The sequence below is a fragment of the Erpetoichthys calabaricus genome, chromosome 18, assembly GCF_900747795.2.
Source record: "Erpetoichthys calabaricus chromosome 18, fErpCal1.3, whole genome shotgun sequence".
NCBI lineage: Eukaryota > Metazoa > Chordata > Cladistia > Polypteriformes > Polypteridae > Erpetoichthys > Erpetoichthys calabaricus.
This window is the reverse complement of record NC_041411.2, coordinates 72,801,861-72,816,811: the sequence shown is the minus strand read 5'-3', so window position 1 is coordinate 72,816,811 and position 14,951 is coordinate 72,801,861. Positions and strand designations below refer to the sequence as shown.

The window sequence follows — 14,951 nt, the reverse complement described above, 5'->3', positions numbered from 1 at the left end:
CCCATGCTCCAGATTAAGTGGTTTTAGAGAATGGTATGACATACCACACATTCATAAATCTGTAGAACTTGAACAGGACAGAGACAATAAATCAAGCAAAGCTTCTACAATAACCGTTTAAAGACTGGTGGGTATAAAAACCAGCCGCCATGGACCTCCAAGTCCAAGCCATTTATACCCTTATGGGGGACCTAAGTGGTGTATCGTTTTTAGGTCCCCACCACTTGCCTCTGTGTGGGTCACAGTGCCCCCTTAATGACCACTTAGAAAGTGAAAGGACCGTCAGATTGATTTGTTTCAAACCTAGCTTTGTTAAACCTGACTTACTTGTATGGAATGTTATTTGATTTTAATAAAACCAATAAAATGCTAAAAAAATAAACCGTCAGGTGACACAAGCCAGCAAAGCAAACCCTGAAAGGCAGGCGGCTCCAAATTGGCAGCATTTGGTTTCTAATAAAAATGAATCTAAAGGTCTAAATGGGGGCAGTGGCACACTTCCTGACGTTATTGTTTTTTTTTTTTTTTTGTTACAAACTAATTATAGCATTGTTTTTTGATTACAGGAACTCTCCGAAACACCCTACAATTAAGAGAAATGCCTGCATTATGTTGTGTCTGTGCATAATTGTGCTTTGTAAGAGCATTCAGGTTGCCACATTTAAACACTCTTTGTGAATAAACAGTTTCGACTCGTTGGGTGGTATCCTTACATTGTCTGGGTCAAAGTTCAGAGGGCGTGGCCAACGCTTGGGTCCCAACCAGAATGGCTTTCCGGAGTTTAACACCTAAGTTGGGAGAAAACATAAAAAAAAATCAAATCAAATCAAATTTATAGACAAGGCCGGTGACAAAGACACAACAGTATTAGTTAACATAAGAAAACTCTACACAACAACAACAACAACAAAAAAAGAAAGCTTGTTACATTTTATTGTTTTATTTCTTCCTTGGTGGGGTGCATGGTGGCTCAGAGGTTAGCGCTGCTGCCTCACAGCATCCTTGGGTTCAAATCCCACAGCCGACGGTTTACCGTGCGGAGTTTGCTTGCTTGTTCTTCCTCGTCTGCCTGGGCTTCCTCCACCATTTCCAAAATGGTTTCTAAACTGGCCCAGTATCCACAAGTGGGCTCAATGATGAACTGATGTCCCATCCAGAGATGCTGCCTGGCCTTGCACCCCCATGCTGTTGGATCCATAAATGACTTTGAATTTCAATTAAGCAGGTGTGTCCCTGTTATGTTGTTTTATTCACTAATGGCGGGGATCATAAAAACATGAAGACAGCGCATTGCAATTGGACGATCACTCTGATTGGCAGATAAATATTACATTATTGTGATCAGAGATGGGCCGGCACCTCATTGCTCCGCCCTTAGGCCTGATGCTGCTAGGATTGGTTCAGCTCTCCATGACTTGGAACAGGATTAGGCAGGTTAGAAACCTGGCAGGACCCAATCAGGACAGCATGGAGTGCAAGGCAGGAGGCCAACCCGCTTCACAACGCTCAGCTCCCTAAAATCCTAAGTAGGTTGAAGGAAACAGAATGAACAGGAAGAAGAATAGAGTAGATTTCACTCCAAATAAACTATTATTTGAAAAAGATGAGCAAAGGAGAAGGGATTCTGGGTAAAATGTCTGAATTTGAGGCCACCTAGAGTTGGGAGAGGGATGAAAGGGATTAGGGTTGTGCGGTTCTTCAAATCCCTAATGTCTGTCCATCCATATACCAACCTTCTTCAGGGCAGGGTAGCGGGACAGCTGGTGCCCACCCCTGCAATCACAGGTCACTAGGCAGGAAAGGGTGCCACCACATCACTGGATGAACACACACACACACACACTAGGGCCAATTTAGTCATGCCAATGTACCCACCTGCATATCGGTGGAATGTGGGAGACCACTGGACCCACACAGACAGGGAGAGATGATGCCAACTCCATGCGGGAGATGCAAACCTCCCACAGTATTACCCATTGTGCCACTGTGCCGCCCATAACTATTCTCATTAAGTACTAGCCATCCCCCTTGGTTCTGCCCACGTAGAAGTGAAACAGAACAGCGAGGAGGTGCCCCGTCCGGTTCCCCACTCCTGACGTCACGCTTCCCCCTCCTCTTGGCTAGCAGCCTCTGTCTCAGACTAGCGCAAGCGAACTATGATTCTTTGCACGATGAGAGAAGTTGCAAAAATCAACCGGAACGTTCAAGCAAAATCTAGAAATACGCCTGATCTAAATCCGTTAAGCAGTTCTCTCGTTGGCCATCTAAGCGGATGTAAGATACACCATGAGGCTGGTGCATGAGTGAGGAGGGAAAGTGAGGTTAACTGAGGTCATGACAGACGTCCTCAGGATTAGCAGGGCACTGTAGACGGCAGTGAAGGAGAAGGACTCAAATGTCAACAAAAAGGCACAAACTTCTCCTAAGGTTCCATCTTTTCAAGGACATACAGTGGATTCAGAAAGTCTTCAGACCCCTTCACTGTCTACACAATTTGCCATTTTGGTCCATCAATCTACACTCAATAACCCATACTGACAAAGTGAAACAACGTTTTCAGAAAGGTTTGCAAATTTATTAAAAATCCAAAACTGAGCTCTCAAATTCATAGAAGTATTCAGACCTTTTACAACATGAGAACAATCTGGATGAGATCAGGCCATTCAGCCCAACAAAGCACACCAAGTCCTATCCACTTAATTCATCTAAAATAACATCAAATTGAGCTTTGATGGTCCCTAAAGTGCTGCTGTCCACCACATGACTTGGTCTCTTACTCCATGTGTCTGTGTTTCTCTGTGTGAAGAAAAACCTCCAACTGTTTCTAACACAGTTTCCAACTATGTTTTGATCCACTGAACTCATTCTCTTCATAATTTTAAATACTTCACTCAGGTCTCCTCTTCATCTCCTTCTCCTTAAACTGTAAACGCTCAGCTCTTTTAATTTTTCCTCATAACTCATCTCCTGTAGCCCTGGAATCAGCCTCATCGTTCTTCTCTGGACCTTTTCTAGTGCTGCTATGTCCTTTTTGTAGCCTGGAAACCCAAACTGCACCCAGTACTCCAGATGAGGCCTCACCAGTGTGTTATAAAGCCTGAGCAGAACCTCCTGTGACTTGTACTCCACACATCAAGGCGCTATATAACCTGACATTATGTTAGCCTTCTTAATGGCTTCTGAACACTGTCTGCCAGTTGATAGTGTCGAGTCTACTACGTCTCCTAGATCTTTCTCATAGGGTGTACTTTTGATTATTAGACCACCCATTGTGCATTTAAAATTCAGTACTTTGTAGAGGCCCCTTTGGCAGCAATTCCAGCTTTGAGCCTTCTTGGGTAGGTCTTTACAAGTTTTGCACACCTGGATTTGGGCATTTAATCCCATTCCTCCTTGGCAGATCTTCTCAAGTTGTGTTACTTTGGTCACAGAGAGCTACAGTCTCTACTCACAAACCAGCCCTGGGTAGGCAGCCCCTCATTATCAGCCACTATCATGCCAGTTTATGATCATCAATTACTTTGACATGCAGGTCTTTAAACTGGGAGGGAAGAAAACAAACGCATACACAGGGAGAACATGCAATCTGCACACAGACCACGACTGGCCTCACGACTTGAGCCAGCAAAGCTGCATATGTGTGGGTGCGGCCCTAACTACTGTGCTGCCCTTTAATAACCTCATCCTCCCCTAAAACTTCTAAATTTCAAAGGAATACTAAGCTCCATTCGGTTTTGCTATTTTCCTACTGCAGAATGCCTGCAGACATTAAATAAAAGAAACATTTAATGGGGCCACCTGCTTCTCTGATGTTTCCCCGTAGAGGAGCCTCCATGCCATCACACCTCCTCACTTTGAAGTATTTACATCTTGACACTCAAAGTTTACTTACAATCACGTCACAAATCATGAGCAGAAAGTCGAAAAATAGCATGGTGCTCTCTTTCGAGACATTTTGGGATTCACAAGTAATCAAAATGAACAAATATTACAGTAAAGTGATGGAATACGGAGATGGAATACGGATGTTTTGATTCTACGGAGTACTTAGTATTGGAAAGAACTGGCAGAAAAATACATTCGAGTTTTCAAAAGAATTTCTCAGAGGCTGCTAATTTCCACACGTAATAAGGTACAGCAGTCATGGCATGCCTGGTTTGGTGCACAGCCAAAAAGCTGCCTGTGGTAGACATGAGCGAAGATGACGGAGCTGATAAACTTCTGTGACCCCGGAGAACGAAATTAAAAAGTCTAAGCTGGCAACTCCTGACTAACGTCAAGAACCTGTGCTGGTCGAAAATGAGTGAGACCACCATCATCAGGCTGTCATCATATTGGATTAAAACCATAAACAGCAGCCATTAAAGCCCTATTATTATTTTTATTATTATCAAAGTAAAAAGTCTGAGTGTATGATTATATTAACTAGGACCTTGGCATTTATTTTCATTTTGTATACAAGATTTTCATTCTGCTTTTCCTGGCGAGGGTCACAATCTGAGCTGACTTAGCAACCTAAACTCCAACAACTTCCGTCAGCTCCTCCTGGGGGAATTCCCAGACACTCCCAGGGCAGAGGAAAGTCATAATCATGGCAGAGGGTCCTGCGTCTACACCTGGTGGGCTATGCCTGGTACACCCACCATGGGAGCCACACACAGGCATTCTAATTAATATGGACATACTATACCGTGTGTGTGTGTGTATATATATATATATATATATATATATATATATATATATATATATATATATATATATATATATATATATATATATATATATATATATATATATATATATACTAGCCTGCGGTGGATTGGCACCGTGCCCGGGATTGGTTCCTGCCTTGTGCCCTGTGTTGGCTGGGATTGGCTCCAGCAGACCCCCGTGACCCTGTGTTCGGATTCAGCGGGTTGGAAAATGGATGGATGGATATATACTAGCCATGTGCGCCCAACTATGTTGCGCGTGTTAAAGTTGTCTGTGAAGGGCTCCCTGTTTAAACGCGGCTGCCAGTCGTGAACTGGGCCCTTCGTCGCACAGCATTATGATTTTTTATAAGGGAAACAAAATTACAAAAGAAAACCCTTGGACATTGATTCGATAGGAACGGCCTACTCGGAATCACTGTCCGAATAGTAATTATGTGGTGGTGGAGGAGCATTTCTGCTTCTCTCCGTTCACAGTCCGTCTCGGATCTCTTCTCAACCTTTCTCCAAGCTCGCAGGTTGCTTTGTGGCAATCCAAAGAGTAAGGAAGAACCAATGCTTCTTTCTTGAACTCCAAACGCCGACTGATGGAAAATCACAGAAGTGTGTCCGACTTATATACTCTGACTGCCGACTCCAAGAAGTGGGTGAACATTCGATTTGGACGAAGTGCTGCCAACGACAGTCGATAGAAACACAAAAAAACCACAGTCTCGACAACGAAGCAGGTGTCAACGCCAGATCTAAACACAAAGCATGGTGTCGACGCCAGATCTAAACACAAAGAGTGGTATCGACAGTGTTTGTAAACAAAAGTAACAACCAAGGCAGTGTCAGAGGAACATGAATTTGCAAACAAAGATCAAGATCCAAATGAAGATTATATATAAAGATATATACAGTGGAACCTTGGTTCACGACAATAATTTGTTCTAAAACTCTGGTCGTAAACTGATTTGGTCGTGAACCGAAGCAATTTCCTCCATAGGATTGTATGTAAATACAATTAATCCGTTCCAGACCATACAAACTGTATGTAAATATATATATATTTTAAGTTTTTAAGCACAAATATAGTTAATGAAATCATAGAATGCACAGAGTAATAGTAAACTAAATGTAAAAACATTGAATAACACTGAGAAAACCTTGAACAACAGAGAAAACTAACACTGCAATAGTTCGTGCTATAGTGCTAGGAACCGCTGGCTAAAAACACTTTTTTTTTTAATGAGTTTTAAGCACACGGAAAAAAATGAACATTTGAAAAAATCCGTAATTTAATAAACCACCAAGAAAAGTAACATTGCAACAATGCACGCTACGAACCGATCGCTGTAAACAGAAGTGAAAACAAAATCAAGCCCAGTGCATTCTTTAACTGCCTTCCTACCTTATGAGTCCAGCCCCCTCTCTCGCGCTGCCAGTGTGTGTGTGTCGCACACTCTCTCGCTCGCTCTCTCTCTCTCTTGTTCGCTGCACAGGAAATGCACAGGGAGAGACTGAACATGCACAAAACGAAAGAGAAACCGGCTTGTTGGTATACCGAGTGTGTGGTCGTGAACCGAGGCAAAAGTTTGGCAAACTTTTTGGTCGTAAACCGATTTGTACGTGTACCGAGACGATCGTGAGCTGAGGTTCCACTGTATGTATGTATATATATATATATATATATATATATATATATATATATATATATATATATATATATATATATATGTATATATATACAGGCAGTCCCCAGGTTATGTACGAGATAGGGACTGTACGCTTGTACTTAAGTTGAATTTGTATGTAAGTCGGAACAGGTACATTATTTTAATAAATGCTATTGTTGACCGACTGTAACCAAGTGCTCTGCCAATGAATGATGGAGTTTCAAGCTCTCTCTGACCTTTTTATTATATCTACTTTATTTTCAATGGTGATGGTTTTTCTCTTCTTTACTGTATCACCAGCACTTGCATCAGATTTGTGTTTCAGAGACATTCTTGAAGGGTGAAGAAAAAAGGTTAAGATGAGCTCTTCTGCACAGCACTGTACACGTCATCACAGCAGGAAGGCACCCGTCGTCAACACGTCTGGTGTACTGACAAGAGACAACGTCCTGCTATGTGCGTAACAGTACAAGCAGGCTTGCTATTGAGAATGAATGGGGGCAGCGTGGAACGGTTCACCACCCGCCCGTCACATAGTCACCTCCACTACAGTATGCTGCCTGCAGCGTCTGCCCACAGAGAACGAACACGGTGTGGCCAAAGGCGGGTAGTTTCGAAATCGAAAGTAGTAGGATGCGTACCTCCTCCTTTCCCCAATCCTTCGGGGTGGGTCACGTGCCCCTCGCCGGCACCCGATATGCGGAAGTCCTCTGTATTGTTCGTCTGCCCGAACAAGAGCACAACACCGTCCTCGGGATTCTCTTCTGCATCCCGCAGAGCCTTTGGATGATCTTCTCCGAGGTATGTGTACGGTACAAAATGAGTTATTTTAAATATGTTATCAATTATATCCCTGGCACATACCTCGTTGAAGTCCTCTTTGTCCGGAGGCTTCTCCCGATCAGCGTAGCTGCCCTGTCGCTCATCCTGAGTGTCGGCCATGACAAACATGGAACTTCCGCTGGCGCTGTTGCTCTGCTGTGCCTCCTTCTTCCCCTTGACGGAAAAAAAAAAAAGGGGTTGTGGCGATGTTTCTGCGTGCCTTGACGCTGCCTTCTTAGGGTTCTCTGTCTACAGTAAATAAGCACCCTCCTCTCCACAACACTCATATAAATCAATACAATAATCAATCCTCCACTCCCAGACGCATTGCCACCCTTCCACCCAGCTCAGCTCATCGTCTGGGATTTCCCATAGTCTTTTTATATTCCCTGACCCGGAATTGTTTCCAATCCCTCAGTCCATGTGAACTCCTATCACTTCCGGGTCAGATAAAAATCCTCTTCTTCATCCCGGAAGCACGTCATTTCCCTTGTCGCCTTGCCTATGATGTACTTCCAGGTTATAGGGCATGTAGAATTCCCTGAGTCTCCCTACAGCGTCTCCTTAAGGTCCCCATGGTATCCAGCAGGGCTGGTTGTAAAAACTACAAGGTCCATGAGGCCCTGCTGGAATTCGGGGAACCTCTATGCCGCAGGGAGAGCTCAATCTGGCGGCCTGGGGGTGTTGACCGGGATGACAGGCCGGCCATCCCTCACAATATATATATATATATATATATATGCACACAGGGTGAGTCAAAATAAATTAAAACAATTTATTCACAAAGCATACTTCATATGTGCAAGATTTACAGGAATGACTCAACCTGTTCACCATCACGTTCAACACATGCACCATACTGTATGTGGCACATAAATTGTCCACAAAAATTGTATATAAGTATATACATAGCAGTACCATTAGTGTCAACATAATTTTGACTAACCCTGCATATATATTATATTAAAAAATCATGTGACAAGATAAGACTTTTTAGAAGATTTTTTTAAGTCCCGCGAGTCGAGACTTTGGCCATGAGATTATAAAGTTTTTGCATGTTAATTTCAAAGCCAAACAGAACAAAATCATATTACACTCCGAATTACTCTAATGCAACATGAAACATAATTTACTTTCAAATTATTACATTTTAACTATTTTTTAATATGGTTAATTACTCGCTGTAACGTAAAACAGTTAGTAAATTGTACACCATATATATATATATATGGTTGAAATAGTTTACTGTCAAATAATGCAAAGAGTACGCGACACGTGTTTCGCCCTAATTCTGGGCTCATCAGGCATACACACTCCACTGCACTCCCTCTCGGGAATCGAACCTCGGACATCAGCGCCAGAGGCAAAGCCCCTAATGTTGTGCCACGGCGTGTGGTTCGTTTATTTGACAGCATGCAGATCGGGGTAATTACATTCACGGCATTCGTAGTCTGTGTCACAATCTGATTGTATGGGTGGTTACCTACCAGGTAACGCTTGTGGTTGGCCAGCAAGTCTGTTAACATCCGCCACGGTGCCCTCAGTTGTGAGAAGTACGCCTGATGAGCCCAGAATTAGGGCGAAACACGTGTTGCGTACTCTTTGCATTTATTTGACAGTAAACTATTTTAACCATTCTATGATCTGCTTCTCACAACTGAGGGCACCGCGGCGGATGTTAGCAGACTTGCTGGCCAACCACAAGCGTTACCTGGTAGGTAACCACCCATACAATCAGATTGTGACACAGACTACGAATGCCGTGAATATATTATATATATATATATATATATATATATATATATATATATATATATATATATATATATATATATATATATATATATATATATATATAACTCTTGTGGGATTGCACCCGATGGGACGACACGCGGAAGAGCGTCCCAAAGCAATCGCAGTCTCCCAGCGCTGTAGCAGTTCGCAGTAAAAGCGAATCCGAAAAGATCGCGGACATGCTATAAGCGCCTGCCATCGATGGGTGATACAAGGAACAAGGAACATTATAAATGCGCAGGGCGCTGCCTGACTGCTGTGTCTGTGTATTGGGGAGCGGCAGATCCCGCTACAATAAATAACCGTGCTGTTGCTGTTTCAAGCTGAATAAAGCTGGTGTTGCTAAAGTACTGAGACTCAGCTTCGTGTTTTGAGGTGCAAGACGGGGACTTGCATGTCACAGCACACACGCGCGCACAAGCACACACACGAGCACGCACACACACATACACACACACGCGCGCGCGACCGAGCACACACACACACATATACACACACACACAGGCGCGCACACACAGTCACAAAGCTAATGCTGCAGTAAACAGTATGCGCTCGTACGGATGTTGACTATATGAGTGAGGCACGCCGACTCAGACGGAGAATAGGAGACGATTGCCCACAATCCTGCAGCGAGAGAGAGAGAAGAACCATCAGCTCAGTTGTGATCACGAGACGCTCAGCAGACAAAGCGTATACATACTGCTCGTACTGCAAGACCTCGCTCGTTTATCAAGTCAAAATTTATTAAAAATTTGTGCTCGTCTTGCAAAACTCTCGTAAACCGAATTACTCGCAAACCGAGGTTCCACTGTGTGTATATATATATATATATATATATATATATATATATATATATATATATATATATATATATATATATAAAACATTGATATAGAAAAAATATATATATATATTTTTCTTTGGAAGGTCTGTGGTTCCAGTCCCTCTGAGCAATCTGATTGGTCACTTTGATGTTGGTGTGATTAGTCAGATTGGCAATTGTGATGTGACAAACGGAGAAGTATGAATGCGAGAAGCATAAGTCATATGAGGCGCACTGAGAGAGTTGGCTTGGTCCCACTTTGGACTCCAGAAGGGTTCCATGTGGCATGCAGCTCAGAAGGGTCAACCCTGTTGTGGTTCCTGGGTGCTGCTGGAGGGCACTGCTGGGAAAACATCTCCCTACTTTGGGAAGTTTACACATGACCTAGAAGTGCTTCTGCCATGCTATGTTATGACCTCAGAAGTATCCCGGGTTCATCATAAAAGGAGCCATCTTGCCTTACTGAGGGAAGTCAGAATCGGGAGAAAGAGGTTGACACTCAGTGAGGAGGTGGAAGGCGACAGAATGGCATTGGTATTACTGGTTTATATTATGTGGACTGACCTAAAAGCCTGTCAAGATATTCTTATGCAAACAAATAACTGTTTTAATATGGAATGGTGTTTGTGGTAGTTGTGTCTGGTGTGCTGGGTTCCACTGACCCTCCTGGAGTCCACGCAGTCACCAGCGAGTCTTACTTGCATGCCACTGGCGATAGAGTGGGAGTGCCCAGAGTGAAACCCATACAGACCCAGCGAGAAGATGCAAACTGCATGTGGAGTACAAACGAGCTGGCATTTCAACCCAGTAAGGCAGCACGGACAACCACTGAGCCACCCAACTTAGAAATCACATATGACAGAACACTAAACACTTATAATTATAACAATAAAAACGTGATACCTTGTCTGCAGGAAAATTATGCAGCAGCTGCCTTACGTTGTTATTGTAGAGTCTCTCCCATTGGTTCCGGGCCCAGCTGACACAGTCAGTCCAGTTGTTGGGTTTCCACGTCACCAGGCTGTCATACACCTCCTCCAGGACACCGAGAGCCTCAGCACTGTCCCGCTTTAATGAATTCTTAACAAAGCCAGGGTCTCTGCAGCCAGACATAAATGTGTGGTTAGCATTCGTGGACACTTTATGTAACCCCCAGCTTAGGATCAAAATACATTTGCTTTGCGTCTGATACTTTTAAAATATTAACTTTCTCCAAAATGTTTAGTAAAGTATGACCAAAAAATGCATTAAAATGACTAAATCATATAAACCTGTATTTATTTTTTCATTTTATTGACCCTCGTTTAACCTCCTTGGCATTACCCCCAAGCCATTCTCAGGCTCAGATATCTATGTAAAAATGGTTAACCCTGAGTATGTCTTGGGTTGAGCTGTTATGATCCAGTATACCCCCTGAGCCCAAATAACACTAAGGACCGTATTCTGCTGCTGTCTACAGGATAAAGTAACGTCATGCCACAAAACATCATGAATAGTTAATTCTGAGCATTCTGCCACACTATGGTAACTCATCAATATTTATGAGTGGGGCGGAGCCTTTAAGCAAAACACACAACGGTGTGTAAACAAAAATCTGTAAAGCCAGTTCTAGAACAAACTGAAACGGAGCCATTAATAATAATAATAATAATAATAATTCTTTACATTAGTTCAATTCTAATTATAACACAGTTCTATTCTATGAGTGAATGGGGGAATCAGAGGCAAAATGAATTTATGAAGTTAGAAGAGCCATTTTAATCACAACCTTAATATATGGGGGACGTTCAAAACGTTTCCGCACTTTCATATTTTCTTTGGAAATGGTGAAGGCTGGAGGAGTAGTAATTGGTCATTAAAAAGTTGGTATAACGCTGGGAAAATTGCATTGCAAATGAAGGTGACTATGTAGAGAAGTGATGTCATTTGTTTTTGAAATTCTTAATAAATAGAGTTAAAGAAAAAGTGCGTAAACTTTTAGAACATTCCTGGTAGAAAATGGAAAATCTGCATATTTTGTTAGAAATGAGCCGACTCCTTAGCTTTATACTGCTTTAGTTGAATTGAGCGATAGTGATGACAATATGAATTGGTCATCAGATGATGGCACGGACAGTGAAACTTCTGTAATATGGCACTGTATGACCGAACAGCATGGAGGCTTTGCTTATGTGAAGCTTTACCATGGCGCAAACTGGTGCGTGGCAAAAACTCAAAATGAATGCGATCATGGAGAAAGACAAGACAGACGTTAACCCCCTGAGCACTGACCACAATGCAGCAACTGTCAAGGGGAATGTGGATGTCACTAAGCCTTACGCTATGCCAGCCTATAATAAGAAAATGGGTGGCATCCAGCGTGCGGATCAGGCAATGGCATCCTCATGCACAAGCAATAGGAAAAATATAATAAGTGCACAAAGAAACACGTATCTAATGTTTTGATTGTGGCGCAGGGTGGTGCGTTTGTGACTGTTTCAAAACATGTCACACAAAGGATACATCGGTGCAGCAGTGGACACTAAGCAGACCTCTCCTACAGTGTTTAGGTTGATGTTTAGGTATTGACATAACAACATTTTTTCTTGTTTTTGCCTCATTTTTCCTGAAGGTAAACATAAAGCTGAGGAGGCTACTCCACTTGTAACAAGATATGCAGATGGTCCTTTTTCTATATTAAGGCTGTGCTTATTGCTCATTTTGTGCTTCTTTAATTAATATTTTTGTCATAAATTCTTTATCCATAAACATTATTTTTTTGGACAGGTCTGTTGATGCCAGAGGTTTGACGGTTCCTCTCTCTTACAGGGTATTTTTGTGCATTTTGAACTTTTAACACATTGAAATGGATTTTCACCTTTCCATGGGGGTTTGGACACTTCCAACTATAACAAGCTATACCTATCCTAGCTAAGCTAACCAACAGACCTGAGACACCTAACAACACCTTCTTTGACTATGGCTATCGGGCTTATATGTGGCTGCCTTCAGACTTGGCGTATGTCTTACCTGATGTGGTTGTTCCACCTCCTGTTCAGGTTAAACTTGCCGCCATCTCAGTTACCTCAGATAACTCCTATCAGTGATGGCCTGACCTATGGGGAAATTTATCTGCCTCTCATTTTTGGGCCTGCAGCCGAAGCACACATAGATGAACTGGCCGATGCACTACAACTAGTGACTACTTTCACCTCTGAGGCCCTTCAAGAACTTTTGGCTGAGGCTCTTGCTACAAGAAGTGTACTGTTGCAAATATTGCGACTGACTAAAGACGTTGGAGACACCTTGCTGCCCAATGTGTCAAATGGCATGGGAGGAACTAAACTAAACTAAAAATAAAAGGTAAAGTACCACTTACGGTTAGCGGAAATAGCCCAAAAGTTGATAGAAATTTATGTTTTGTACCTAATACTTGTATGCAAAATTTGGTTGACCTAAGTGAAAGCATACTGAAGTTATCGTGATTACATACACATACACATACACACACACACACACACACACACACACACACACACACACAGACATAATTCCAAAAATGGTATTTTCAGACTCAGGGTGGTCAAAAACACTGAGATTCAAAAAAATCTCGACATTGAATTTTTGGATGATTACAATACTTTCCCTATACTTCGTATATGAGAAAGTCAGAGAGGTCTAAAACGTTGAGATTCATCAAAATCTCCACATTGAATTTTTAGAAGATTACAATACTTTCCCTACAAGAAAGTAAATCAGACTCAGGAAGGCCTAAAACGTCGAGATTCATCAAAATCTTTACATCAAATTTTTGCTCGATTCCAATAGTTTCCCTATATTTCGTATATAAGAAAGTCAGAGAGGTCTAAAATTTCGAGATTCATCAAAATCTTGACATTGAATTTTTGGATGATTACAATACTTTCCCTACGAGAAAGTAAATCAGACTTAGGGAGGCCTAAAATATTGAGATTCATCAAAATCTAAACATCAAAATTTAGACGATTACAATACTTTCCCTATACTTTATATATAAGAAAGTCAGGGAGGTCTAAAAATGTCGAGATTCATTAAAATCTCGACATCGAATATTTGGATGATTACAATACTTTCCATACGAGAAAGTAAATCTGACTTAGGGAGGCCTACAATTTTGAGATTCATCAAAATCTCAACATCGAATTTTTGGAAAATTACAATACTTTCCCTACAAAAAAGTAAATTTGACTCAGGGAGGCCTAAAATGTCGAGATTCATCAAAATCTCAACATCAAAATTTGGACGATTCCAATACTTTCCCTATACTTTATATATAAGAAAGTCAGGGAGTAAATCGGACTCAGGGAGGCCTAAAACAATGAGATTCATCAAAATCTCAACATCGAATATTTGGATGATTACGGACTTAGGGAGGCCTAAAATGTTGAGATTCATCAAAATCTGAACATCGAATTTTTGGAAGATTACAATACTTTCCCTACAAGAAAGTAATTTTGACTCAGGGAGGCCTAAAATGCCGAGATTCATCAAAATCTCAACATCAAAATTTGGACGATTCCAATACTTTCCCTATACTTTATATATAAGAAAGTCAGGGAGGTCTAAAATGTCGAGATTCATTAAAATCTCGAGATCTAATATTTGGATGATTACAATAGTTTCCCTACGAGAAAGTAAATCGGACTCAGGAAGGCCTAAAACATTGAGATTTATCAAAATCTCAACATCAAATTTTTGGACGATTACATTACTTTCACTATACTTTGTATACGAGAAAGTAAAAAGTACTTCAATTATGTTAGAACGAATGTTATGCTGAGAAAATTTGCAGACTGGCTGGAATGAGTCTGCCTTCGAATCATAAGACCGGAGTTATACTTCATGCGACGCGACGCATGCTGCAGCGGACGCTCCTGCTACGCAAGTGCTGAAGTGTTTATACTTGTGTGCGTACTTTACGTAAATCTGGAGGAATCCGCCAGGTGGCAGTGCGAGATATTATCACGGTGAGAACATGTTCGGCTTCGCTGTGTTGTGAATTGCCTAGAACACCCATTAAATTCCGATGATACCTTACCGCAATATCTTTGAAAAGGATATTTATTGTTTAAATATTAGGATGTTTCCATTCCAGCAAGCATTGGGCACGAGTGAGAAACAATC

The 14,951-nt window shown here is 41.8% G+C and overlaps 1 protein-coding gene across 3 annotated transcripts in view; it reads right to left on the bottom strand.

Moving 5' to 3' along the window:
- Window positions 1-14,951, bottom strand: part of LOC114668372 (ubiquitin-like modifier-activating enzyme 1) — a 310,112-nt gene that overhangs the window by 231,353 nt on the left and 63,808 nt on the right. The window contains exons 17-19 of one of the 3 annotated variants that reach the window (XM_028824087.2): window positions 10,713-10,908; window positions 7,235-7,366; window positions 714-788 (exon numbers count right to left, since the gene is read on the bottom strand). In XM_028824087.2, the coding sequence (XP_028679920.2) occupies window positions 714-788; window positions 7,235-7,366; window positions 10,713-10,908 (403 nt within the window). The remainder of the gene's footprint in view (window positions 1-713; window positions 789-7,234; window positions 7,367-10,712; window positions 10,909-14,951) is intronic. The other 2 variants (XM_028824088.2, XM_028824089.2) reach the window with 2 other exon arrangements.